Source organism: Alosa sapidissima, chromosome 9, assembly GCF_018492685.1.
Source record: "Alosa sapidissima isolate fAloSap1 chromosome 9, fAloSap1.pri, whole genome shotgun sequence".
Taxonomy (NCBI): domain Eukaryota; kingdom Metazoa; phylum Chordata; class Actinopteri; order Clupeiformes; family Clupeidae; genus Alosa; species Alosa sapidissima.
In genome coordinates this window covers 8,418,852-8,444,409 of record NC_055965.1, presented here as the reverse complement: position 1 = coordinate 8,444,409, position 25,558 = coordinate 8,418,852, and the positions used below count along the sequence as shown (strand labels likewise).

The 25,558-nt window shown below is 41.0% G+C and overlaps 1 protein-coding gene across 1 annotated transcript; it reads left to right on the top strand.

Annotated features, from left to right (window-relative positions):
* The first annotated feature begins 1,651 nt into the window (after positions 1–1,651).
* LOC121717883 lies at positions 1,652–3,816 on the top strand. The gene is made up of 3 exons (XM_042102587.1): positions 1,652–2,479; positions 2,594–2,824; positions 3,303–3,816. Exons 1-3 carry the CDS (start codon positions 2,082–2,084, stop codon positions 3,814–3,816), a joined length of 1,143 nt encoding a protein of 380 aa, XP_041958521.1. The 5' UTR covers positions 1,652–2,081.
* The last annotated feature ends 21,742 nt before the right edge of the window (positions 3,817–25,558 follow it).

The window sequence follows — 25,558 nt, the reverse complement described above, 5'->3', positions numbered from 1 at the left end:
AATCATTTCCGGGTCAACAAAAAGCTTAAATACTGTTGGAAACCCTGATTAGTCATCTTTCTGCTGGACTTCGTTTGGAGGACTACCAACGAGAACGGACTGCACTAGGGAAGTAAGTATGGTGAAATACCTTTTCTGCATTGAACACTTCTCAAAATGGCCACGGGGGCGGGTTTGGCGTTTGTCCTCAAATAAAGTGGGGAAGAGTTAAAACAACTATAGCGACGACTTGTGGCAAAATGTGTTCGTGCAAACAGATGAAAAGTCAAGTAGACATGTTGAATTCACTTTTTCCGTTGTGTTTAGAATGTTAGCGTGAAAATTAAAGGACGTTTTTTTTACTTTTGTAACGGTCCTTCAGAATACGTTGCGAGAAGAGACGAGAGACTGAACTAGCGTCGTTTGATAGCCATATATTGTTACACAGAAGTATATATTTTCAGTTTAAAATATAAACTGTGAACCAAAACTACACAGTTAACTATTCTGTTTCAGTATGCCTATATTAATTATTACTTTGGACTTGTAACCGGAGGGTTGCCGGTTCGAGCCCCGACCAGTTGGCCATGGCTGAAGTGCCCTTGAGCAAGGCACCTAACCCCTCACTGCTCCCCGAGCGCCGCCGTTGTAGCAGGTAGCTCACTGCGCCGGGATTAGTGTGTGCTTCACCTCACTGTGTGTTCACTGTGTGCTGAGTGTGTTTCACTAATTCACCGATTGGGTTAAATGCAGAGACCAAATTTCCCTCACGGGATCAAAAAAGTATATATACTTATACTTATACTTAACTATTAGACCAGGGGCCCCAGCTTTTTCTTAATATGAAAATGAATAAAATATTTTAATATAATTTCATTTAATTGTCAAGCTTTACTTTAAGTATATGGACTAATAGGCTATATCTATATTTTTATTATAGCAATTAATGGAAAATACAGTATAGCCATGACGATAATAGCATAGAATGGTAGTTTAGTAAAGTGTAGTGATTGACTATCTGTGTTAAAACGTCTCTGATGTCTTTGTGACCCCAGACTGATTTAATGTTGTATTTACCAACAAAAAATGTCCCTTTGGAAAGAAAAAGTTGCCGACCCCTGTGTTAGACCAAGTTTTCTAGGCTGTGAATAAATAAAAGTGCCACCAGGGAGTGCCATTACTGTCTTCAAAAGGCAGGTTTGACATTTGTGTCTATCGTGCTGCTTTGTGCACTAATCAGTGAAAGGAAATAAACTATACTTTACTATACGAAATAAACTATACTATAACTACTTTTTCATAATATATTTAATATAATCTAATAATAGTAATAAAATAACAAATGTTTGTTACACTGTATGTTCTTTTTATAGAAAATGCCACGTGCCAAGACCTACACAGAGGATGATTTACTGTATGGCTGGCCTTGCTGGCCCTGGAGGAGGGAGGGAGCCTCCGTAAGGTGGCGGCCGAATACGGCATCCCTCACACCACCCTGCAAGATTGGAGGAAGGGGAAATATTCCCACCTCCCCCACCCTAACCGGGCATTGCTGCCCAGTGAGGAGGAGGCCCTGACTAGTTATATCTTCCGGATGGCAGCACACGCCTTCCCCATAACAAAGTCAGTGGCGTTAGTGCTGGCCTTTCAAATATGCAAGGCGTCGGGGGCCTGAGCCAGATGTGGTGGAGCCGCTTCCGAGCTCGCCACCCCACCGTAGCCTCAAGAAGACCGAATTACATCGAAACAGAGAGGATTCACGGGGCTACGGTGGCACGGGTGGACGAGCTCTTCCACATCTGCCAGGCCCTGTACGATCGGTTCGGATTCCGCGGGACCCCTGAGCTCACATCTACAGCTGCGATGAGACCGGATTCGGCGACAAGGGCTCCTCCAGAAAGCGTGTTCTCTGTGGGAAAGGCCAGAAGACCGTCTATGCGCAGCAGGTGACAACCAGAGAACACGTCACGGTGCACTGCTGCGTAAACGCTGCTGGGGAGGCCATACCACCATTTGTCATCTTCGCAAAGTGCCTCCCCAGCACAGCCTACGGTCTGGAGGGGCCCACCAATGCGCTCTACGGTGTGTCAGATACGGGGTACATGGACAGTGAGCTGTTTTTGAAGTGGCTGGAGCACTTCGTGAAATATGCCCGGCAGGAGCGACCACTCCTCCTCTTCATGGACCAACATGACACTCATGTTGGGACAAGAGTGGTCGACTTCTGTCGGGCGAACCAGATCGAGGTGGCGTGCCTGCCATCGCACGCCACCCATGTGCTCCAGCCGCTGGATGTGTCGGTGTACGGCCCTCTGAAGGCGGCATTTTCAGATCTGGCGAGACATCTGGGGCTGGTGAGAGGCAACCTTATCATTGGGAAGAAGAACTTCACGCCGGTGCTGAAGGTCGCGTTGGAGCCTGTAACCCACACAACATCCAGAGTGGGTTCAAGAACACAGGCCTGTTCCCGCTGGACAGGAAGGCAGTGGACGAGTCCAAGGTGAGTTGACAAAAAATAGTAATAATACTAATAATACTAATACAACCATCATGAAGTTAAATGATTTGTATCTTCATTTGTTTAAACACTCCACTCATAGTATCTGTTTTTCAGTTTTTTTCTTGTGTTGCAGCTCGTCAAAGGCCTTACCACCCGCCCAAGGGATGAATACATCGACCAGGAGGACAGAGATGATGACTCGTCCACCTCCCATCCCAGCACCGGCGAGGATACCCCCACTGCCTCCACCAGCCACATCAACACCGCTGCCGCCAATGCCGTACCCGACCCCGTACCCCTGTCCACCACCGTAGTTTCCACCAGCGTTGTCGCCAACCAAGACAAGTAGAAAATTAATCTAAATTTACACCTAAAACTGGAATACAGAGTTATATTGGAATGTTAAACAGTATAAAAACAAATATGGTAGTTGTTGATATGTGAAGTAAAGCAATTGTACCGTTTTGGGGGTTTTGTATTCTTTAAAAAGTGTATAAGTATATATAAGTATATGGACAGTTATTTCTGCCCATTTCCATCAATCCTAAGAAAATCCTTCCAAAGGAACCTGTTAGTCTGTCCCATGCCCAGGCAGCACATTTTAATGCTTCATAATTTAACGCTCGGAATCGTAAACCACCTAAGTTAAGCCACAAAGTCAATGTAGGAGGGTGACGCTCCCTCTATGCTCATTGCAAAGGGGTCCCGCCACCATCCCCACCACCGCCGTCCCAACGCCTTGGGGCCCACCTGCCTCCTCCTCATCGGCCACCATCACCACCACCGCTGCCTCCACCACCACCACCACCACCGCTGCCTCCAGTGATGACGCCTCCACTGCTGCTGCCCCCAAAACGACCGCTGTGGCCACCACCACCGGACAGTGCCCGACCTGCCGCCGCTTCCCCAACCCCCTGGTAAGGGCCGGTGTCATCCCGGTGGCATTGGCCGAAATTCTAATGCCGCCACAATTCGACCGGCCGTCCAGGGGGCGGGGAAGAAGGATGCCTCTGCCAGCGAGAGTGATCACCAGCGACACTCACGCTGCGCTACTAGCAGAGAAGCGGGCAGAGGAAGCCAGAAGAGAACAGGCCCGGCAGGATCTGGCAAACCAGCGCGTCGTCCGGCAGCAGCAGGAGGCTGCACAGCGCACTGCATCGGCGGCCGGGCGGGCTGTGAGGGAGGCCGCAAAATGGCAGAAGGAGGCAGCACAGCAGGAAGCTCGGCAGCAGAGAGAGGCGCTACAGGCATCGGCCCGGGCTGCCAGGGAGGCCCAGGAGGCAGACAGGGAGCTCCGGGAGGCAGTGAGGCTTGCCTTCTGCGGGCAGGGAGGGTAACGACTTTTTGTACAATGTGACTCCTGTACCCTCTGGTACCACGCCGAGTGCGTCAACATCGGCATGGTACCCGAGGGTACATGGTACTGTGACGTGTGCCGAGCAGACGCAGCAATGGAGGAGGCGACCGTTTTTGAAATGTGAAAAAACCCTTAAAAAAAAACAACAAAAAAAAAAACATTAAAAAATAACATAAAAAAAAGAGAGTTATTTTTAAATTCCATTGTGTGTGATTTTCCGAATATTTGTAAATATTATTCTAAATTATTTTCTATTCTATATGTCCTGCTCTTACAAGGGCCGCATTTAAAATTTTAAATGAGAATAGTTGTATATACTGTAGTTCCTTTGTGTGTGATTTTCCGAATATTTGTAAATATTATTCTAAATTATTTTCTATTTTCTATTCTGAGTGTTTATTTGAGTGTTCCCAAATATAATACATTTTGCCGTTTGTTTTTAACAGTAAAACAATGAATGTAGTTGCTACTAAGTCGTTGTCCCACACTTTGAACCATTTATGTTATGCCGCGTCGGCTACTGGACACTGTAAAGTGGCAGTTTCTGTTCCTGTGATTGTGATTAAACACTTGATACACTTTTGAATGTAACATAAAATATTTCACTACTGCACTACTACCAATGATTTGAGGACTTCTCATTTATTATTTCATGGGCAACAGAGTTAACAGTTAACAGTTTATGGACGCGTAAGTATGAAAACTACTTGCCGTTATGGTGGAGCTAAATCTAAGCTAATCTTAAAATGATCCTTACCACGTATTTAGCCACCAAAACTCTTCTTTGACGAAGTAATTTAACAACAAACAAATGTACCAACATTATTTACTACATGAAAAGCGTTTACGATGTGAAATGTTTGTTTAAATTGTATTACAACGGCGCTGTACGCAACTGTGTTGGTACTTCGCGAACGTCAAGCCGAAATCTCTAGTTCTGTCAAAATCAGAAAAAGTCGGCACAAAGCTCAAATAATCGGTCGAAGGATTGACCACAATGTTCAGAGGTAGGTGAATTTGGATTTTTCTTGAAGAAAAGACTCTCCTCTTTTGAATGAGGTATACAGGAAGTGTATTGATTACCGTGTCACTCAATTGTCTTAAGAGAAATGCAAAAAACTCCGCTCCACTAGGGGTAGACTGTACGTAACACTGGTATAAATTCCTAGTGTTGCATAGGTTATTGATATTAAATTTGAAAATACAGTTGCTTAATATATAAAGACGTATAGGCCTGCACAATATTGATAATTTAAAAGTAAAAATAACATAGGCCTATTATTTAGGAGGACTACCCTTGCAAAAAAGGGGTGAGGGTATGTTTGTTTTAAATGAGTAGCCCTCCATATGATTTCGGGTCTTCAGGTAGCCCTCATTCCCAAAAAGGTTGGATACCCCTGCCCTAGAACGTTTGGGCTTAAAGGAAAAATGTCTGTTTCTGCCTGAGCTGCCGCATGTTCACGTTAAACACGCACAAAGTGTCCCGATATTAGTTCCGACAAATCTGGTCACCCTAACTCAGGTACATTCACAAAAAGACCCTAGGTTGCATTTTGGCTTGAGTTATGCTTTAAGAGTAATGGGACAAGGTCCTGGATGAAGAATATTTATCTTTACTGCTGATTATTTGAGGCGTTCAGACATCTCGGTTTCAAAACTGTCCAGGAACACCTGTAAAAACATAGTTAGGCTACAGATTAAAACTAGGTAAATTACAAACACTACTATGAAATGAACTTGAATGCTCTGTCAAACACAAATAATTAAAAAAATCTAAATCTATCGCATAAACCAAGGCATAATATCAATCATGTAGCCTAAGCTTCATAGCACTAACTTAGTAGAACACCAGGTGTAATTCCCCCTCTAATATCAATGGTGGAAAAAAAAACGTTCTACTTAATAAAATGCATGTAATTTCTCCTGTAGACTCATTTTAAAAGATGTCTCCACGATTAAAGAAAAAAACAGCTACAATGTCATTAGCATGCCTAATGAATGTGAAGTGTGAAGTATGACTAACCTAGCAACATCCTCCTTGTGAGTTAACTTAGCCTACACCTATAATATTAAAGAACATTGGTGAACTTTAGGCAAACATTGCTTAATAAAGAACAGACTTTCTTCCATCATAGTTTGTCTAACGTTAGTGCTAGCCAACGCTTGTCAATAATCCCACAAACACAAAGCAGGCTAATGTAGTTTTCTTCTTGATAGGGATCTGGTCGACGTTTATGACGTTAACGTTAGCTAAACTAGATGTACCGCATAGCGGTACAAAATATGACCGCCGCTCAGTCCTGTACATCCGTTCCGCGAAAATAAATCACACTTCAATTTGTCTCCATATTTTACTCCATCCCCCATTCTTAATTTTTGTGTTTTTTTGGCATGCCTGAGTGTGTGTGTGCGGCTGCACAGAAAGTAGCCTACTGGTGCTGAAAAGGTGAATAGATTGTAGAATAGCCAAAGAAGATGTAGCATTGTTATAAAACCTTTAAAATCTCTAAACAATCACAAGTAGGGCAGTTCATCACAGTTCATCCATTGCAACTGGATTGATGAAAGGTCACTTACACCTGTAGGCTACATTGTATTTGGGAAAAGCAAAAGGTATCAGCATAATGTTATTTATTTATTCATTAACAAAAACATCTCTGTCAGTTCCGTGCCGTTTTCAACAGCTATCAAAAACAAAGGTCATTTTTGGATGGGTGGATTTTTTGTGAATGTTTCTTCTTCTACATAAGATTTTAGTCATCTTTAGTTTATGTAATACTTTATTGTCAATGCACAAATTAAGTAACAGTAGTCTGAAACGTTATTGTTAATGCACAAATTAAGTAACAGTAGTCTGAAACGAAATGCAGTTTTACATCTAACCAGTGGTGCAAATAACTGACATGTCCAAATGGGCCTTGATGAAATGCGTCGCTAGACTGTTCATACACATTTTAACGGGCCAAAGTTGAAGAGCTGTTGTCCGTTATTGTTCGTGCAAATATAGGCTGATTCATGTTCCCTTGCATTGTGTAACTGAGGTCCATGGCTAGTCTGGCTTTCACCAGACCAACCTCAATCTTTTAAGAAATCAAAAAATAAATAGCGGGCAGATCAGGCTGGGTTCACCAAGCCTAGTCCATAGGCACCCGATATTGTTCACGCTCTGGCTATTCTAAATGCAAAAATGCATCAGGGAGTTATGACAAAACTGTAACTGTAACACACTAGATCCTAATAGAAAGCTGTTAGCTTCCCTAATCTACAGGTAGGCTTATTTACAACATAAATTGTCAATAGGCTATGCTGGCGACACAAATAAAATCTCCTTTGGAAACCAATGGCTTACGCCTTACAGTATCAAGCGGACTTAAACTGCCATATCGTGGCGAAAAGTTGTAATAAAATTCACGCAGCTCCATGAGTCAAGGAAAGCGCGAATGAAGTAGCCACTTCTAAATGGGACCCACTACACAGTAGCTTAAGGTGTGTTGCTAAAGCAGCCATAATGAAATGAAGGTGTCATTGTTTGGATACTTCACACACACGTGCTTTTTAATTTCACAGACTACAACTACCAAGCTGGAATCAAAGCACATCGATTCCCCTCTCACACCCCCTCCCCGGGGACGAAATGAAATTTTTCCGTAAAAGTCTAGTGGGGCTACATACCCACCAAATTTCATGTACCCCGGTGGTTCGGTGTCCCGGGTATCAATGACCACAAATTCAGGAAGTAGATGACGGGAAAAATTCTTGAATTGTGTGCATGTGTGCGTGTACAAATTTATGTTTATGTGTGTGGGTGTGTGTGTGTGTGTGTGTGTATGTGCGTGCTTGTGTGTTTGCCTGCGTATGTGTGTTTGTGCATGTGCATGCATGCGTACATATGTCTACTGTGTGAGTTTGTGTCATACGTATGATTACTGTAAATGTATGTGTGTGCGTGTGTATCTGTTTATGCACATGTGTGCACATGGAATGGGTTAACATGACCCCTGGAGGCAAACATACGAAAAAAATTGGTCATCCTAGGCCCTACAGTTCTCAAGATATTCACAGAGAACTGTGTCTGCCCTACCCTCCTTTCGGGGGGGTCCAGTCCAGCGGGGGGGGGGGGGGCTACAGATCAAAACGAAAAATGACGGTTCCATGCTATCCATGTGGGGTTACATGCCCACCTAGTTTTGTGTACCCCGGTCTTTCAGTGTCCCGGGAATCCTTGTTGGTGTACGTCACTAAATGTACACATAAATTATTTTATTGTAAGGCCCCCCATGAACGAAAGTACACAAAACTTGGCATGCATTCGGAGGGTGTCATAATGCTCCTTGTTGGTGCCCCCCACCCAATCCCAATCCTCCCCCACCTTTTTTTATGCAGCCCTTGCCACTTAATCTACTAAACCCCTCTTCTACTGCACTTTTGACCCCCCCCACCCCCCACCCCACACCCCCCCATTAATGCACAAATAGGCTGATACCAGACATAATTTCACTGCATTTCTTACTTCCAGTAACTATATGCATGTGACAATAAACTTCCTTGTATCCTTGTATCCTTGTATCCTTGATCCTACACTTTTAATTTCGTGCAGTTTTGACCTTGTCAGCCAGAGATATTGTGATGAAAACACCTAATTTTTTGCTTTTTAATTTTTAACTAGGTGGCGCTATACATGAAATAAGTGGTAATGGGATGGGTTGACATGCCCCCTTAAGACCAACATACATAAAAAAGGTGGACCTCCTAGGCCCTACGGTTCTCGAGATATTCACAGAAAACTGTCTCCGGCCACCTACAGGCCAGTTGGTGTATAGTAACATAAATTAATTTATTGTGTGGCCCCCCATGAACGGAATTCCACAAAACTTGGCGTGCATACAGAAGGTGTCATAATGATCCTACACTTCCAATTTCGTGCAGTTTTGACTATGTTAGGTCACAGATACCTTCAATTACAACACCTCATTTTTACTTTTTTGTGTTTAACTAGGTGGCGCTATACATGAAATGAGTGGTTATGGAATGGGTTGACATGGCCCCTTGAGATCAACATACAAAAAAAATGGTCCTCCTAAACCCTACGGTTTTCGAGATATTCACAGAAAACTGTGTCTGCCCTACCCTCCTTCGCTTCGCGGCGGTCATAATTAGCTAACGTGATCTGGCATTGCTAGCTTGTACTAGCAAGGATAAAAACAAACTCTTGAAAGATTGCTAAGCCATCAATTTAACTTCTCCAAAGACTACCGAAGGTCATAAAGAGTAAGCTACATCAGAATAATTTAACAATATGCTTTGGGACTCACCTGATAACGAATAACTTGGCACTTTAGATCCAACTGGCTTCAGCCCTTGTTATCTCATATGACAGGTCCTTCTGGCTCTGTAGGACCAACGTCTCTGGCATGACTAGAATTTATGGTATCTTTAATTTGGACAAACCTGTAACCTTATACGGACTGTAAACGTATGCATTTTCTGGTCTCTACAGTCCATCTGTCTTGCAAATAAAGTTACAAGCATAGACTGTATAAAATAACGTTAATGTTTGCTCACACCACGTTTTGCTCGAAAGCTGCACAGATCCGCCCACTCCATTTCAAATTCAAACAGCCATGTTATTGGTCAACTGGACTGCCTATACATTTAACTGTGTTGCCTATAAATTGAACAAAATGCCACATTCATCCTCTCACAACCTCTACTACATCACAAACGTATAGGCTACTACCTTACTAAGACACAAAATCAACAAAAGAAAAAATATTATTTGATAACCAAAACTGATAGATCAGTGTGTCTAGGCTACTGTAGGTTATTGCACATTGTCATCCATGCGGCTGACATATCAGGCCTAAAAGCTACACACATTAGTATTTTATTAAAGGTGAGATGACTATGAAACTATACAAACAATGTATTAGGCCTACCAAAAAATATACTTTCCATAAGTACACTATACTACAACTCTAAGTATTAGCAATTTAATACACTTAAACTAAATAAACTTCTTTACCATTTAAAATACACTAACAACAAAGTACACTTTTAAAAAGTACATTACAAAAACACTTTGAATATTGCACAATAAGTATATTTAATTTTAGTACACTGAAGTTGAACTTAATAACATCTACTTTGAAGTATATGTAGCCCTCTAGCTCTCCATCCGCGCACGCCGCCGGCTTCCAGCACCTCCACTGCTACTCTGCGTTGCGTTGTGTTATTATTGTGAACGTGAGGGTGCATCCGGTATGAAGGGAGACACGGACACAGAAGGGTTCGGGATTGTGGCAGACTGTAGTTTACTGGGCTTCATAAACAGCATCTATAAGGTTGATGGCATATACTCAAGAAAAGATGGCGTTCTAGGCTAAACACGCATCAACCCTACGGTGTATCAAAAGGAACAATCAGAGTTAAACTAACAAAAATATAAATAATACATAGTCCTGCAGTGACACCTAGTGGAGCTACACATACTGTGGGATACATTTTATATGTCTCTCATTGAATGTTTTGTATACCTTACATACATGTAGTGAAATCTAATTGCCATCTCCTTACTCTGACCCTTGTGTCTTTTGCAACTCCTAGGTTAGAATGTTTAGTTAACTTAACCCTTGTGTCAGCGTATTTGGGTAACCCCAGGATGCGGGGTCATGAACATTTCTTTGTCAAAACACCAGATGGTTAAGTGGGGTTGTAAACATTTCGTATCTCTGCTAAAATACCAGAAGGTTAAGTGATTAATGGAGGGTGACAACTTGTGATTTTCCATGGGTGTGGGGTAAGGTATAAGAGTTGGCTTCACCCACAGATGTGTGGGCTTGTTACTTTGACATTTCATGTGGGTAACATGCTCCCGGCGTCGTGAATAAAGCTGCAGTCTCACACCAGTTGTCTTGGATTAATTTTGACCACATTAATGGCGACGAGGATGGGATTACCCATCTATGAGGCACAGTGAGGAGGACCAAAGGCGCAGGACCCCAACCATGTCGACTGGAGGGAGATCTCTTTGTGATCTTGGGAGAAGGCCGTCATCGGCAACAAACACTGCTTTGCGGCAACCAGCCTGGCCAGAGGGAATCCTCCTGTGTTTCGGATACGGTAATGACCGTATTCGGTGGTCACAGACAACGTGGTGGTGAGTCCCTGATTTTACACTTTGAGGTGGTAAAATAGGGAAGGAAGGCCTGTCCCTACCCGAGAGAGGGGTAGTGGTTGAGTGCACATTTCCTGCCAGGGATAGTGGTAGTGGCCTTGCTGCCTATGCGTAGGTAGCATTTGGTGCACATTTTCCTGCCAGTGATAGTGGTAGTGGCCTTACTGCCTATGCGTAGGTGGTAAATTGTGAGTGCACTGTTTTTGGTTATGCGCATTATATTTCCTGCCAGTGATAGTGGTAGTGGCCTTACTGCCTATGCGTAGGTAGTAAACTGAGTGCTCTGTTTTTTTTTTGGTTATGCGCATTGGTAAAATAGGCCTGAGAACATTGGGTATCTGATAAGACTGTCATCACATTTTGTTGGGTTTTGCTCTGATTTTAGGCGTGAGGTAATTGGAAATAAAAATATCAAGGGGACACTGCGATGGGGAGCAGTAAGAGTAAAGCTATTAACTTTCCTAGAGGAGTATAATCCAGGGTGTTTGAGGGACATGTAGAGAAAGTATGAATCTAAATGTATAGATGGGAAATTAGCAAGTATGGAATAGGTGAACTGAAGGGCAACATCATTCATCTGGAGTGTTGAGCATATAAAAGCAAAATGAAAGTAGGTCTATGGTAGACAAGGTAAAAGAAAGTAGGGCTATGGTAGAGAAGATAAAAGAAAGTAGGTTAAAGAACAGTAGGAAAGATAGACCTGTGCAGAAGAGAGAGAGGCAAAGGCTATACGGAGGACATCATGGACTATGTTATGAGCCAGCTTGTTACTTGGAGTACAGCAGCTCTAAAGGAACTGATTAATGCACTGAAAACTATGAAAGGCTTGAAGGAAGAACATGGATGTGGCTGTGGGGCTAACCAGAGGAGAAGGCCACTTAGCACGTCACTGTCACAAGGAAAATCAGAAACAGTACTGGGATCACCCATCACAGCAGCGCTCTCAAACTCCTGTCTGGTCTCAGCATGACAAAGCTGAAGAGGACAGAGAGGTCTGAACAGGAGACCCTGTGGTGACACTTCTGATTTACAACTCACTCTGAATGTATCAGCACAGCCTACTCAGCCACTCTCTTTCTGTTAATGGGGATATTTTTCTTTTTGAACGAGACAGGAGCAGATATTAGTATGAAAGAAAACAAGGATAGTGTAAGTTTATGACAATGAAAAGTGCATGGTACAGGAGTATTAGATCAGTTCATATTTGAGAGAGTTCCTTACCCATGGGTAGTTAAATGTAAAGAACATGTAGTAAAACAGTATTCCTCCTCAGCAGTGTTTGCTCCGAAAATTTACTGGACTGGGACTTAATGTGTAAATTATATCTTATAATTTCACTCAAACATAATGGGGTTGGTTTAAAGGGACCATTAGCAAACAGCTTAGTATAGTATTAACATCTCCAGTCTCAGTCCAGGAAGATAAGGAAACTCCAGAGTGCTTGCATTTTGTGATGAAATCTTTTCATGAGACCCCGGATCCGGAATACTTAGAAAATGGTACCAATTAGGACATACAGTTAAGACTGTTGAAAAAGCCGGCGTAATTACAAGTAAAGCTACTCTGCAGATGTAGTAGACCTGTCACCTGGTCTGACATATTTGTTTGCAAACTCAATATTATTATCCCCATGTTGATTTTTATTTAGTTGAGGTGTGGTAAATGCCAAAGATTGGACGCATGTCCAACACACCTTGGGTTATGTATTATCATCACAAAAGACATCATTTTTCCAAAAATGGTGTTTTTGTAAAAGTCACCCCTGTGCAGAGACAGATCTTTGAACAGCTTTCCTTCTCTGCAGGAGGAGGTTGTGACTCAAGTTTGACTCAGAATGCAACGTGTTTCTCTGTAATTGATAGAAAAATGCATAAGTTACAATTCGAGCGGATCCATATTTTAGTTTTGATTTGCGTTTATTTTCAAAGGATAAGGTATTTTGCCACATTTGCCACAAAGATACACAGAGTCAGGGGCTGTTTCAAACAAAGCTCTGGTATCTTGCCTCTAAAAATTAATTCTGCTTATATCAAGCCTATTATCAACTATGTCGATAATGTTTTACTAAGAAGTCCGTCGAGTGAGGTGTGCCAAATTGACACTGTGGCAAAATTAACATTCCTGGCCAGTGTAAGACTGAAAGTCTCCAAACAAAAGTTGCAACTCTGTCAAGAGAGAGTGAAGTACTTGGGTCATATACTCACTCCTGGCTGTCGGGCCCTAGATGCATCTCGCATCTCAGCAATAACTGCTTGTTGTCCCAGACCCGAGACAAAGCAGCAAAAGTTTTGCTTCCTAGGAATGATTGGCTACTGCCGTGCTTGGATTCTAAATTAAACAGAGAGGCACAGCCTCTCCAAGCATGTGCAAATACATGTAAAAAACTTGACTGACAATGTGACTTGGACTGACAATTATGATAAGACCTTTACATATTTGAAATAGGCATTGGCCTCAGCTTCAGCTCTTGCCTACTATGACTTACTTGACTTGTTGACTATGATTTATTGGTGTGTGAAAAAGCAGGGTACATGTCAGGGGTGTTATGTCAACAGCATGGGGGTCAGCACAGACCAGTGGCTTATTTATCTAAGCAATTAGATGCAGTAGTGAGAGGAATGATGTGGCAGCAGCGTTGTGTTGTTACATTCACTAACTGTACATGTCCCACATGAAGTACACTCACTGCTTCTAAAAGAAAAAACTTCAAATCCTGTATCTATATATCAGCATGTGGTATTAACCCTGTGGCTCTATGTACACTAAACCTAGCCCTGACATTTCTGAAACACCTCTGTCAAATCCTGACTTAATACTGTTCGTGGATGGCTCATCTATGCGTTTGGAGTCCGGAGAGGTGGGGACTGGTTACTCTGTAGTGAATCAATTTGAAGTGGTTGAATCTCACTCCCTCCCTAGTACTTTTTCTGCCCAAGCAGCTGAATTGGTAGCCCTATATAGAGCATGTATTTTGGCAAAAGGTAAATCTGTTTGCATTTATACTGATAGTCGGTATTCCTGGGGAATTGTACATGACCATGGGGCAATTTGGAAAGAAAGAGGTTTTCTCACAGCTGCAGGCAAACCATTACAACACAAAGATCTATATTGTTGGATGCCATTCAACTTCCTGCTGCTGTGGCTGTCGTAAAATGTGCAGCCCACTCTGCAAGTAAAGATGCTATCAGCTTGGGCAATAAAAGGGCAGACGCGGCAGCTAAGAGAGCCGCGCAGGGGGGAGTACAGAGAATACCACCTGAATTTTTGAAACCACAAAACACAATTAATTCTTTCGTAAACTTACAAATACCAGATGTAGTTACATCTGAAGAAGCTTTAAAGGAAGCACAGAAATCTTCAGATAATAAGGAACGACGGAAATGGAAAAACTGTAAAGAAAATACACATGGTCTGTGGGTACATACCCCGACAGGCAGACCAGTCCTTCCAAAGTCTTGTTTTCACATTATTGCTAAACTATCACATGGTTTAGATCATGCAAATGCTAATGCTATGACTCAGACAGTAGAGAAAATCTATTTTGCACCAGGATTCACTACAGTAGCAACCATGTTTTGTGCGAGGTGTATTACATGCCTAAAATATAATGTTGCACCTACAATGAGAGTCAAGGAAGGACATCACCCACCACCTGAAGGCCCATTTGAACACATTATGATGGATTTCATTCAATTGGACAAATGTAGAGGATATGAATATTGTTTGGTAATAGTTGACATGTTCTCAAAATGGCCTGAATGTTACCCAGTCAAGCATGCAAATGCCTTATCAGTAGCTAAGGCTTTAATGAGAGATGTTGTGCCAAGATGGGGAGTACCCAAGAAACTAACTTCGGACAATGGAGCACATTTTGTGAATAAAATCATTAAAATGTTGTCAGAGAAATTACAAATTGACTTTAGAACCCATTGTGCATACCACCCACAGAGTGCGGGTGCTGTAGAGAGAATGAATTCAATGTTGAAAGCAAAACTGACTAAAATCACTGTGTCAACAGGGATGGATTGGGTGACAGCTCTTCCTTTACCTCTTCTCTACCTCAGAGGCCGTTCATCAAGATCTACAGGGGTTAGCCCCTTTGAGATTTTGACCGGACGTCCCTTGCCGGCTCCAGGGTTACCACACCCACCTAACCTAGAGAATGTAGATAGGACAATGATAGGTTACATGCGAGAACTGATTGCTGCTCTGTCTTCTGTTTCCCAACAGGTGGCGTCGGCACTACCACAAAGTTTCCTTCATCGTTATAACTTCCTCCCTTAAGGATGAAGTGTGTGGTAACAATAAAGTATGTGAGTTAGCCTTTCGTGCCAAAACAACATTAACAGGAAATAATGACACATGTTGGGTATGCCAAGACAAATCTTTTCAGGTGCGAGTATTTCCATATCGCACTTTACAGGACTCTGTATGTGCAGCCGCCAGACTATGTACTAGCCCTCAATGTCTTTCAGAAGTAGGGTTAGAAAACATAGAGAAATTCTTGCATGGCTCATCCTTGAATGTTATGTTGACCTTAATGGATTCAGTGTGGTTAAATGAAACAGGAGAGTGGTCAAAAAGAAAATTAGGGTGGATTAACTCTGAGGCAAATGCAAAGTATAAAGACTATTGGCCTGTGTCAATCACAAAGGGACAAGCAATACCTCAAGCAGCAAAACCTTATACCGTTTGTAATAATAGTGGATTTCCTTTGAGAGTATCTGGATGGAACTTAGAAACTATGCAGGTGCCTGCTACTAAAGGTTTTGTGTGTTTGTCTGTTAGGTCCTCTGGCAAAGATAACATGATAAGGAAACAATTAGGACATAGTAAATGTCAATATTATCTCAAAGCAAATTATGATCAACTTAATTCTGCTGATAGCCAAAGTGAACATGGGATTTGGCTGGGAGGGAACTATTTTCCACTCATAAGGTATAGCAGTGTTCCAAGTCCAAACTTCAATTTTGCGCTTCCCATGGGCATGTATTTGGTGTGTGGTAAAATGGCATGGCGACTAGAATGTATGAAGACATCTTCCCATTCAGGGAAACACCAGATATTGAGATAGAGGAAACATGTTAGTAAAAGAAGTGTACAAATGAGTCTGACCCTATGTACCTGGTTTAAATGATGATGATGTAACTGTGTTTTTCATTTTCTGTTTTCCCTTTGTAATTTAGATTTAGAACTTCAATAATCTGATTAATTGTTAGAAGTGACTTTTAATCATTGTTTGGTAGGTTTAAATATAATGTTGATTAGACTAGTTGTGTTAGTATATACACATGTAGAGTACTGTATTAAACATGTACACTGTAAAAAGTTTAACGTAAAATTTACAGCAACTTGCTGGCAGCAAATAACCAGCAAGTTGCTGTATTTCACTCTACAGTACACCTACTGTATGTGAAATCACAGTACCTATGCCTGATACTGTAAATGCAAACTACAGTAGTACTACCAGTGCTGTAATGTATACAGTATTGAATTGTCTACCGTATTTTTAATCACAGTACTTATGGATCATACTGTAACTTAGTACAGTAGTAATACCAGTGCTGTAATATTATATACAGTAATTTTGGGAAATTCATATCCTGCTTTATCTACAGCCAGGATAAATTTCACTAGGCCTAGGTATGGTTTAGGCTACACAAACTTGCATAAATAACCATTGACAACTTGTTATCAGTTTGAAAAGCAAGTACATTTATTCACTTTTTTCCGTTTAGAAATTCTCGTGTGCTGCATCCTAACGTTAGACCAACGGTTGCAGTCAGCCTGATCCACCACCAGTAGCAGAGTGAAGCAGCACCTAGCAGAAATAGAAGAAAAAAAGATAAACAGTATTAGATAACAATTTTCAACTGAAACTGAAGGCTACTTACAAGTGAAACTTTAGAATAATAATTTATATATATACTGTATGTTTTTTGAGTTTACTGTCAAAATGCCAGGCTGAAGATGGTGTTAGCATAACTCAGTTTCGCAAGGTATATTTAGCTGCTAACGTTAGCCAGCTGGGTGAGCTCATTGATGATGTTTGCTTGCAGCAACACATAGATATATGTACTGATTACGATGAGTTAACGTTACATAAGTTAGCTGGTAGCAGCTAAACCTCCACGTTAACGTTAACCAGCAGCACATCATCTTCAGCCTAACATTGTGACAGTAACATACTAGGCCTAGCACTACTAGCGAATGTTTTATATAAATTATATGAATATAATAAACTGTAACTTACTGAGAACTAAGGTAGGCCTAATATAAACGAGACTGCCAAAACGTTAACGTAACATAAAACATTAACGTTAATGCCACCTTCACAGCAACAGCAACTATGATAGCTAGCCTAACGATACTTAGTTGATCCAACAAGCATGGATGAGTTTGTAAGTTAGACAGTACAACGTACATAGACTGTACACATGCCCGAATTTAATGTAGTACAATTTCACAATGAAACATTAACGTTACATAAATAAATGCTTGCTTACCATTAAGGTGGAGCTGCGAACTTGACAGAGTGCTGAACACCGTTGGTCTGACTGACTGAACTGTAGCTCAAAAATGATCTCCCGCCGCCGGACAGTTCAAACGTCGTCGCGCGGTGCACGTTTCAATCACCACGTCAAAATTTCCCAGTAAACCATAAATCCATGACTTTTCAATATCTTTTCAAAATGATGATTTGGATGGAAAATCAACATAATATCAATGTCACCTTGCTATCTGGGAGCTTAACTTTGTATTTATGTGCAAAAAGAAAACAGAAAACCCCAACTGATTTTCCGCCATGTTTTTTCAAAATTTTCAAAAAGCTGACAAGTGAGGGAGGAGTCAGATTTATTACTGTGTTATGATTCGCAGCAAATTTTTATTACTGTAGTTTGACCATTTTTGACCATAATTCATAGCGAAACTACAGCAACATACTGTATTCACAAATACAGTACACATTTTTCTCAAAAACAGCAGTGATGCTGTGAAAATCACAGAATCTTGTTACAGTGTAGCTTTACAGCTCCACAGGGGGGAATATGTGGGATACATTTTATATGTCTCTCATTGAATGTTTAGTATACCTTACATACATGTAGTGAAATCTAATTGCCATCTCCTTACTCTGACCCTTGTGTCTTTTGCAACTCCTAGGTTAGAATGTTTAGTTAACTTAACCCTTGTGTCAGCGTATTTGGGTAACCCCAGGATGCGGGGTCATGAACATTTCTTATCTTTGTCAAAACACCAGATGGTTAAGTGGGGTTGTAAACATTTCGTATCTCTGTTAAAATACCAGAAGGTTAAGTTTAATGGAGGGTGACAACTTGTGATTTTCCATGGGTGTGGGGTAAGGTATAAGAGTTGGCTTCACCCACAGATGTGTGGGCTTGTTACTTTGACATTTCATGTGGGTAACATGCTCCCGGCGTCGTGAATAAAGCTGCAGTCTCACACCAGTTGTCTTGGATTAATTTTGACCACAATACACTGCCTTACATATACTTTCTAAAAGTACACATTAAACATACTTCACATAAAGTAAAAAAGTGTAAGCATATTTGCTTTATACTTCATGTACTTTAATCATATTTCTAACACACTAAAGTATACTACTTTTTTACCTGGGTCATTACCAAAATTGTAGCCTATAAAGTATTTGAAACCTACGCTTGAGTAGAAGTACAGATATTTGATCAGAAAATGACTTAATTTACCGAAACAGGCCCAGGATGCTCTGCTTGGATGAGCTCAGGCAGGCACACGCACACACGCATAATACGGCCCCAGAACTTTGGATAAGTTATTAAGTTCATGCAGCACCTTAAAACTTGGTGCTTACACTTCACACACAATGTCTTTGAAGACTGATCAAGGTATGGCTGCCATTCATTTTTCACTGCTGCTTCCTTTTATAGGCCTATAAAGTTTATCCAACATGTATAGAAAGGCAGCTAGCCTACATCACATTCCATATGAAAGCCTACAAGAGTGCTATTAATGAAAAGCAAGCAGTTAGAATTTTAGTTGTATTTTAGAATGATGTGACACATGGGTGATGATGGTTCTCAACTGGTGTGCCAAAACAAAGTGAGGGTGTGCCGTGGAATTTGAACGATGTGTTTTTGTTCAGGCTCATGAAATAGACTTGAGAGATTTAAACAATAAAAACAGGTTACATGACTTGCACTTTTTTATATCAGGGGCCGTATATTCACAAAGCATTTTATCTTACCCCTAGGAGTAGGCCTACTCCTAAATCGCCCTAAAAGATTTCAGCTAGGAGTTTTCTCTTAAAATTTATTCACAAAGCCTTTCAGACCTACTCTTATAAGGAAAAATGACAACTCCTGAACTAAGAGTGAGTGTTGTTGCTATGGATGACGTCATTACTCATACACGAGCTTGATCCAAGTGACCACCTTTATTGGCTGATGATTACAACGTGGGAATGATGCCAAAAACCTCCCCTACGACGATGAGTGACAGGTGACAGGTCTTTGCTGGTGAGAATGTGCGCTACACAAGTACCATTAAGGATGGAATATTATGAATAAATAGCCTAAATGAAATACACTACGGATTGATGCAATATCATTGGACCACCATCTCTTTAAATTGAACTTGTCATGAATATTAAGAAAAGTTAATAAAATGATATATGGAGTATAGCTGAACAAATGAAAAAGATTTTAGACCAATAGTGGCAAAATATTATGCAATTTATCTGCAACACGCCAGCGGACCACCAGAGAACCGATGAGCAAAATACCAGCCTCTTGAAAATCAAAGTAAAAAAAATGAGGAGTCCTAAAGTTACGAGTGACAAGTCCATTCATTTTAAGAGTTGCTCCTAAATTCGCCAGTTAGGAGCTCCTTTTTTTTTGCCTTAAAATTCTTTGTGAGTACGGCCCCTGAACTTTGGATAAGCTAAGTTCATGCAGCACCTTAAAACTTGGTGCTTACACTTTATACACAATGTCTTTGAAGCCTGATCAAGGTATGGCTGCCATTAATTTTATAAGTCTTAGTGAGTTAGGAGTCCTCTCGACTTTTTTTAAGCTGTCCCAGACTTAGGTGCTAGGTGCTACTTTTTAGGCTTCGTGAATTACTTTTAGTGAAAATAATTAGGAGTCCTAAAGAGTCCTAAAAATAGCACCTAAGTCTGGAACAGCTTAAAAGAAGTTGAGCTCTGTACACCTACTTCTTTGTAGAATCAGCATTGGATGGGTATAGACTCCGTCTCATTGACTTCACTGATGGCGGCGCAGGTAAGAGTGGTCTCATTTGACCTCTTTGTTTTTGCTTTTTAGTATGTTTGGTTTATACAGGACTATGTGCTTCAATGCTTATTGTGATCAATGCTTCAATGCATGCTTGTCACAGTTAGCAAAATGTGTTCTTCTTTCAGGCGATTCTCTAGCAGGACACAATGGACGTATGTTTTCTACCTTTGATAAGGATCAGGATAGCTGGTCTTGGTGTCATTGTGCGAAAGGTCACACTAAAGGAGGATTTTGGTTTCATTACTGCCTGGATGCCAACACAAACAGCCAATACCAATGACAACACAATAATGGTGACGGTACAAATGGTGTGTATTGGTCTACATGGTCTCCGGCCTCACTGAAGGCCATTACTAAGAAGGTTAGAAGAGTGTTTCGGGCTGATGAAGGGTCTAGTTAAAGACGTCTATAGATTGTGCCCTTGTGTCAGTATCATTAGGCCTACATGTTATCAATTTACACTTTAAAACAAACTAATCAGATGAGCAATAATCTCGAGAATTAGACTTCAGCTAGTGGTTCTGCTTCAGAATGGACCATTAGATGATTGAAAAATATTGAGATTGACTGATTGATTGGGATTTTCAAAAAAAGAAATGTAATAAAGGCATACTTTTATCACTACTTCCAGTAGATGGTGTGGGAGAAAACTGTTTTATTCTTTTATGTGTCATTGTATTAAGTGCTATATGCAAACATTGTACTGTATATACCCCTGTATTACTATAGGTTTAGAGAAAGTCGCATCGCCCATCCTGTTCAGACCAGTTGTTGTTGTTATTTGGCCTGCAGCCAAATATTAAGACGCTAGGTTTCATAAGCATTTTTAACTCTCTGTATAAATATGGCAAAGACCCCATAATTTTTTGTCAGTCTCGCTGAGGAGTATTACCCTATACGCGTAGTAAATAAATAACACCTTGATATGGAAACCTGATTTTGTTTGTTTGTAGCAAAATCTATTTCTTTTACCTAACAGATGGTTTTATGAGTCATGCTTTTATTTCCTCAGTATTTTCTGCCTTTGAGGTTGAGAATAGGATTTTGCATGGAGATGAATCATGTAGATTAATCATTAGGTGTTTCAGAGTTATTGCATTCCTTGTTTTACTTTCTGAATTTGAAATAAATCAGCAAATGAAAATTTTGAACCTTGCTGTTCGGATTTCTTTTTTCAATTATACAATTAATCCCTGATAAAAAAAGGTGTTGAATCATAGATTGAAATATTGGTGTTGGGGGTGAGTTGGCTGAGCTACACTGTCAAGATCTCCAGTATGCCTAAATGGTTTGGTGTCTGTTAATGAGACTCATTAATGAGCACCAAGGATGTGTGTTTAGGCAGTTAGCTTGCTAGTTTGCTTTGATTTACACCTTACTGCTGCATACCTGCACACCTAGCCATTGATGATGGGTGTAGCCCTCAGCTCTGAGCGTATACTAAACTAAGGGTGAACCAAATTCAGAAAGTGGACCAAAACAAAAGGGACTCAGTTCATTTTGCATTCACATTCTTCTCTGCGGGTCTCAGACCTTCTTTGGATTATGGCACCGTTTCCCAACCTTGCGGTCGGGACCCCATGTGAGGCAGCTACATCACATTCCATATACACTTTGAAAGCCTACAAAAGTGCTATTAATGAAAAGCAGTTCGCAGCGAAGCGGTCATATAATGATTGTCAATATTTAATTTTTTTTTCCTGTCATCTACTTCCTGAATTTTTGGTCAACGATACCCGGGACACCGAAACACCGGTGCACATGAAATTTGGTGGGTATGTAGCCCCACTAGACTTTTACGGAAAAATTTCGTTTCGTCCCCTGGGGCCACCAACGCAACGATTTACCAACGTTACACCGGTCTGATACAGTTTTGCCTATACCTGCGTGAGACTGAGACTCCTGTTTATTTGTTTGAAGTGCGTGCAGGGTGTGAGAGGGGAATCGATGTGCTTTGATCCCAGCTTGGTAGTTGTAGCCTAGTCTGTGAGATTAAAAAGTGTGTGTGAAATATCCAAACAATGACACCTTCATTTCATTATGGCTGCCTTAGCAACACACCTTAAGCTACTGTGTAGTAACCTGACCCTAGCCAGATGAATGTCGTTCCGCTTAGCTCCGCCTAGCTTCACTCACATCCATCTGGGACCTCTTCCATTGAGAGTGATTTCTCCAACCAACTTTATGGTTCAGCCAATCAGGACGCAGGGCGGGAGTTTCATAGATGTGACATAGCGTAGAAGCGACTGTGAGTCTGTTATTAGCGTCACGGGTTGGCTTCGATGTGAGTGGTTGAAGTAGCACGTCAATAGATGACGGACAAGTGGCTTATTCAATCATATGCAAGCATTTTTTGATTAGGCCCAGCCTTCTGAAGCAACACTTCAATGGATCGGTTCCAGATGGATGAGTGCAGCTAAGCGGAGGAAGAATGTTTCACAACTAATTAGGGTAACTGGCAACACGATTGAGTATGAAAAAGAGCATCCCAGAGAGAGTCTCTTAGACTACGTTTACACGAAGCAGGGTATTTTCCTAAATGAATATCTGGCCATCTACGTTTGCAAATAAAACTGCATTTACACGAGACCGTTTTTTTTTTTAAATGTGTTTACACAAACCCGTGTACATACATGCTGTCATGAGCACGCCAAACCACAGTGGCAGTCTAACGATAAGCTCAAGCTCACCTTAACCAATCAGAACCTTGAAAAATCTCACGTGAGAACATGTAAATGTAAACATTGGTCGCACATTTGGTGTACTTCTGTCGCATACTGTGATGTTGGCTGCCCAAAACTCTGTTTACCACAGTTTACAACCAAACTCATAAACGAACTTTTCCAAAAAAATCACTTTGGCCGGAGTTTTTTTGGATAACCGTTTTACGGGGCGAATTCTCCGTTTGCGTCTAAATGAAAGGCTCAAACGTAGGGAAATGTCTTCGTTTATGAAAATACACATGCTTGTGTAAACGGGGGTCTTAGAAGTAAAGATGTGGGGGTATTTATCATTCTGTGTAAACTGTGTGTTCTGTGTGCACAAATGATGAAACAATGTAATGCAATGTTTCATGCTTCTTAACATGAAATTGTGACGTATTTAGGGAGTTCATCATCCACAGGACATAATACTATTAAAACATTCAGAGAATCCAGAGAAATCTTTTCAAACAGGGGAAATAGCTGAAAAACAAATTGGATGGCCGTGGTCTTTTGGACCTCAGATGTCCAGATGTCCACTGCATCAACACCAGACCTGTTTCCAGACCTGACATTGTATGGGCTCAGGAAAAACTCTGATAACCATTGTCTATGTGCCCAGTTTGATACTCAATTCAAAAACTGCAGCCAAAATTGTAACAGCCAAAATTGTATTGAGACATGATACAGAAAATACCACCCTCTTATCTGGGCCTGAGCTTGTTTAAAAAAAGGTGAAAAGAGGTCCTGTGGTTAGACCAATCAAAGTTTGCCATTCTTTTTGGAAATCATGGACTCATGGGCTAAAGAGGAGAGGGCCTATCCAAGTATATCCAACTTGTTTTAGTGCTCAGTTCGAAACCCATCATCTATGAATGTGTGGAGGAGCATTAATGCCTACAGCATGGGCATCTTGTACATTTGGCAAAGCACAATCAATTCTGAATGATGTATACAGGTTTTGAGCAACATATACTGCCATCCAGGCAATATATTTTCCAGGGACGACCTTGAATATTTCAGAAAAAAAACAATGCCAAAATGAATTCTACACATATTCATATTCTACACATTCTCATATTTCTCCATAGAGGAAGAGTCCAGGTGTTATGATGGCCTGTCTGCAGTCCAGATTTGTCAAATTAGGTGCATAATAGAATGAAAAGCATGACTAAGAATACCCCATACTGTTGAGCAACTGAAATCCTATATCGGGGGGTAATGGGACAACATTTCATTATCAAAACTGTAGCAAATGGTCTCCTCAGTTCCTAAACATTTACAGAATTGTGTTAAATGAAGAGGTGAAGCAGCACATAGGAAAACATACTCTCATCCCAACTTTTTTTGAAACATGTTGCTGGCATCAAATTAAAAATTGACATATACTTGAAATAGTCCAAATATTCATTTTCAACATTTGATATGTTGTCTATGTCCTTTTTGCTGCTTTTTGAGACTTGTATATTATGACATTCTGTTTTTATTTGCATTTTACACAACGTCCCAACTTTTTCTGTTTTGGGGTTGTAGAATGATGCATGGGAATACATGGGTGATGATGATTCTCAACTGATGTGCCAAGACAAAGGGAGGGTGTGCCATGGAATTTTAACTATGTGTTTTTGCTCATGAAATAGACTTGATGGATATTTTTAAACAATAAAAACAGGTGACTTGCACTTTTTTATCTTTAGTAAGCTAACATTCTCAGTTTGATTTCATGATGCGAAGCTGAGATCAATCTTGCAACTTGCGAGTTTATTATGGTTGTTAGGATGTTAGGTTGTTAGATTTTGGAACTTTTTGGCTTGCCTGCTCTAAAAAAAATCACATCTAAGATTTGATCTGTAACATGAAACGTTAATCATCAGATTTCTTCTTACTGGAAAAGAGATAAATGTGACAAAACAGGTAACACAGGTTCCAAATGCTTATTGCTAATCCCCCACCTTTGTGGTCTGCCTTATATGGTGAGTGGTTTTGGCTTGCCTGCTCAGTTCAGTTCAGTTCAGCCATGGCCTACTGGTTAGTGCTTCAGACTTGTTACCGGAGAGTTACCAGTTCGAACCCCGACCAGTAGGCACGGCTGAAGTGCCCTTGAGCAAGGTACCTAATCCCTCACTGCTCCCCGAACGCCGCTGTTGTTGCAGGCAGCTCACTGCACCGGGATTAGTGCGTGCTTCACCTCACTGTGTGTTCATTGTGTACTGAGTGTGTTTCACTAATTCACGGATTGGGATAAATGCAGAGACCAAATTTCCCTCACGGGATCAAAAAGGTATATATACTTACTATATATTAGTTCAGTTTCAGTTTATTGTTTTACAGCCTGTTCCTCAGTTAATTTCTTTAATTTGTCATGAATATCAAAACGTGAAAAAAAGGTGTTCAACGCTTCAGATAACTTGCTATCATTTTTATACATTGGCAATTGGACTGATTTATTATGTGTTTTTTGCAAACCTATCATTCTTTTCACACCATCCCATGCTATCTTCGAGTTGTTACTGCCCAGTCTCAATGTCAATAAAGTCAATGAAGACAGAC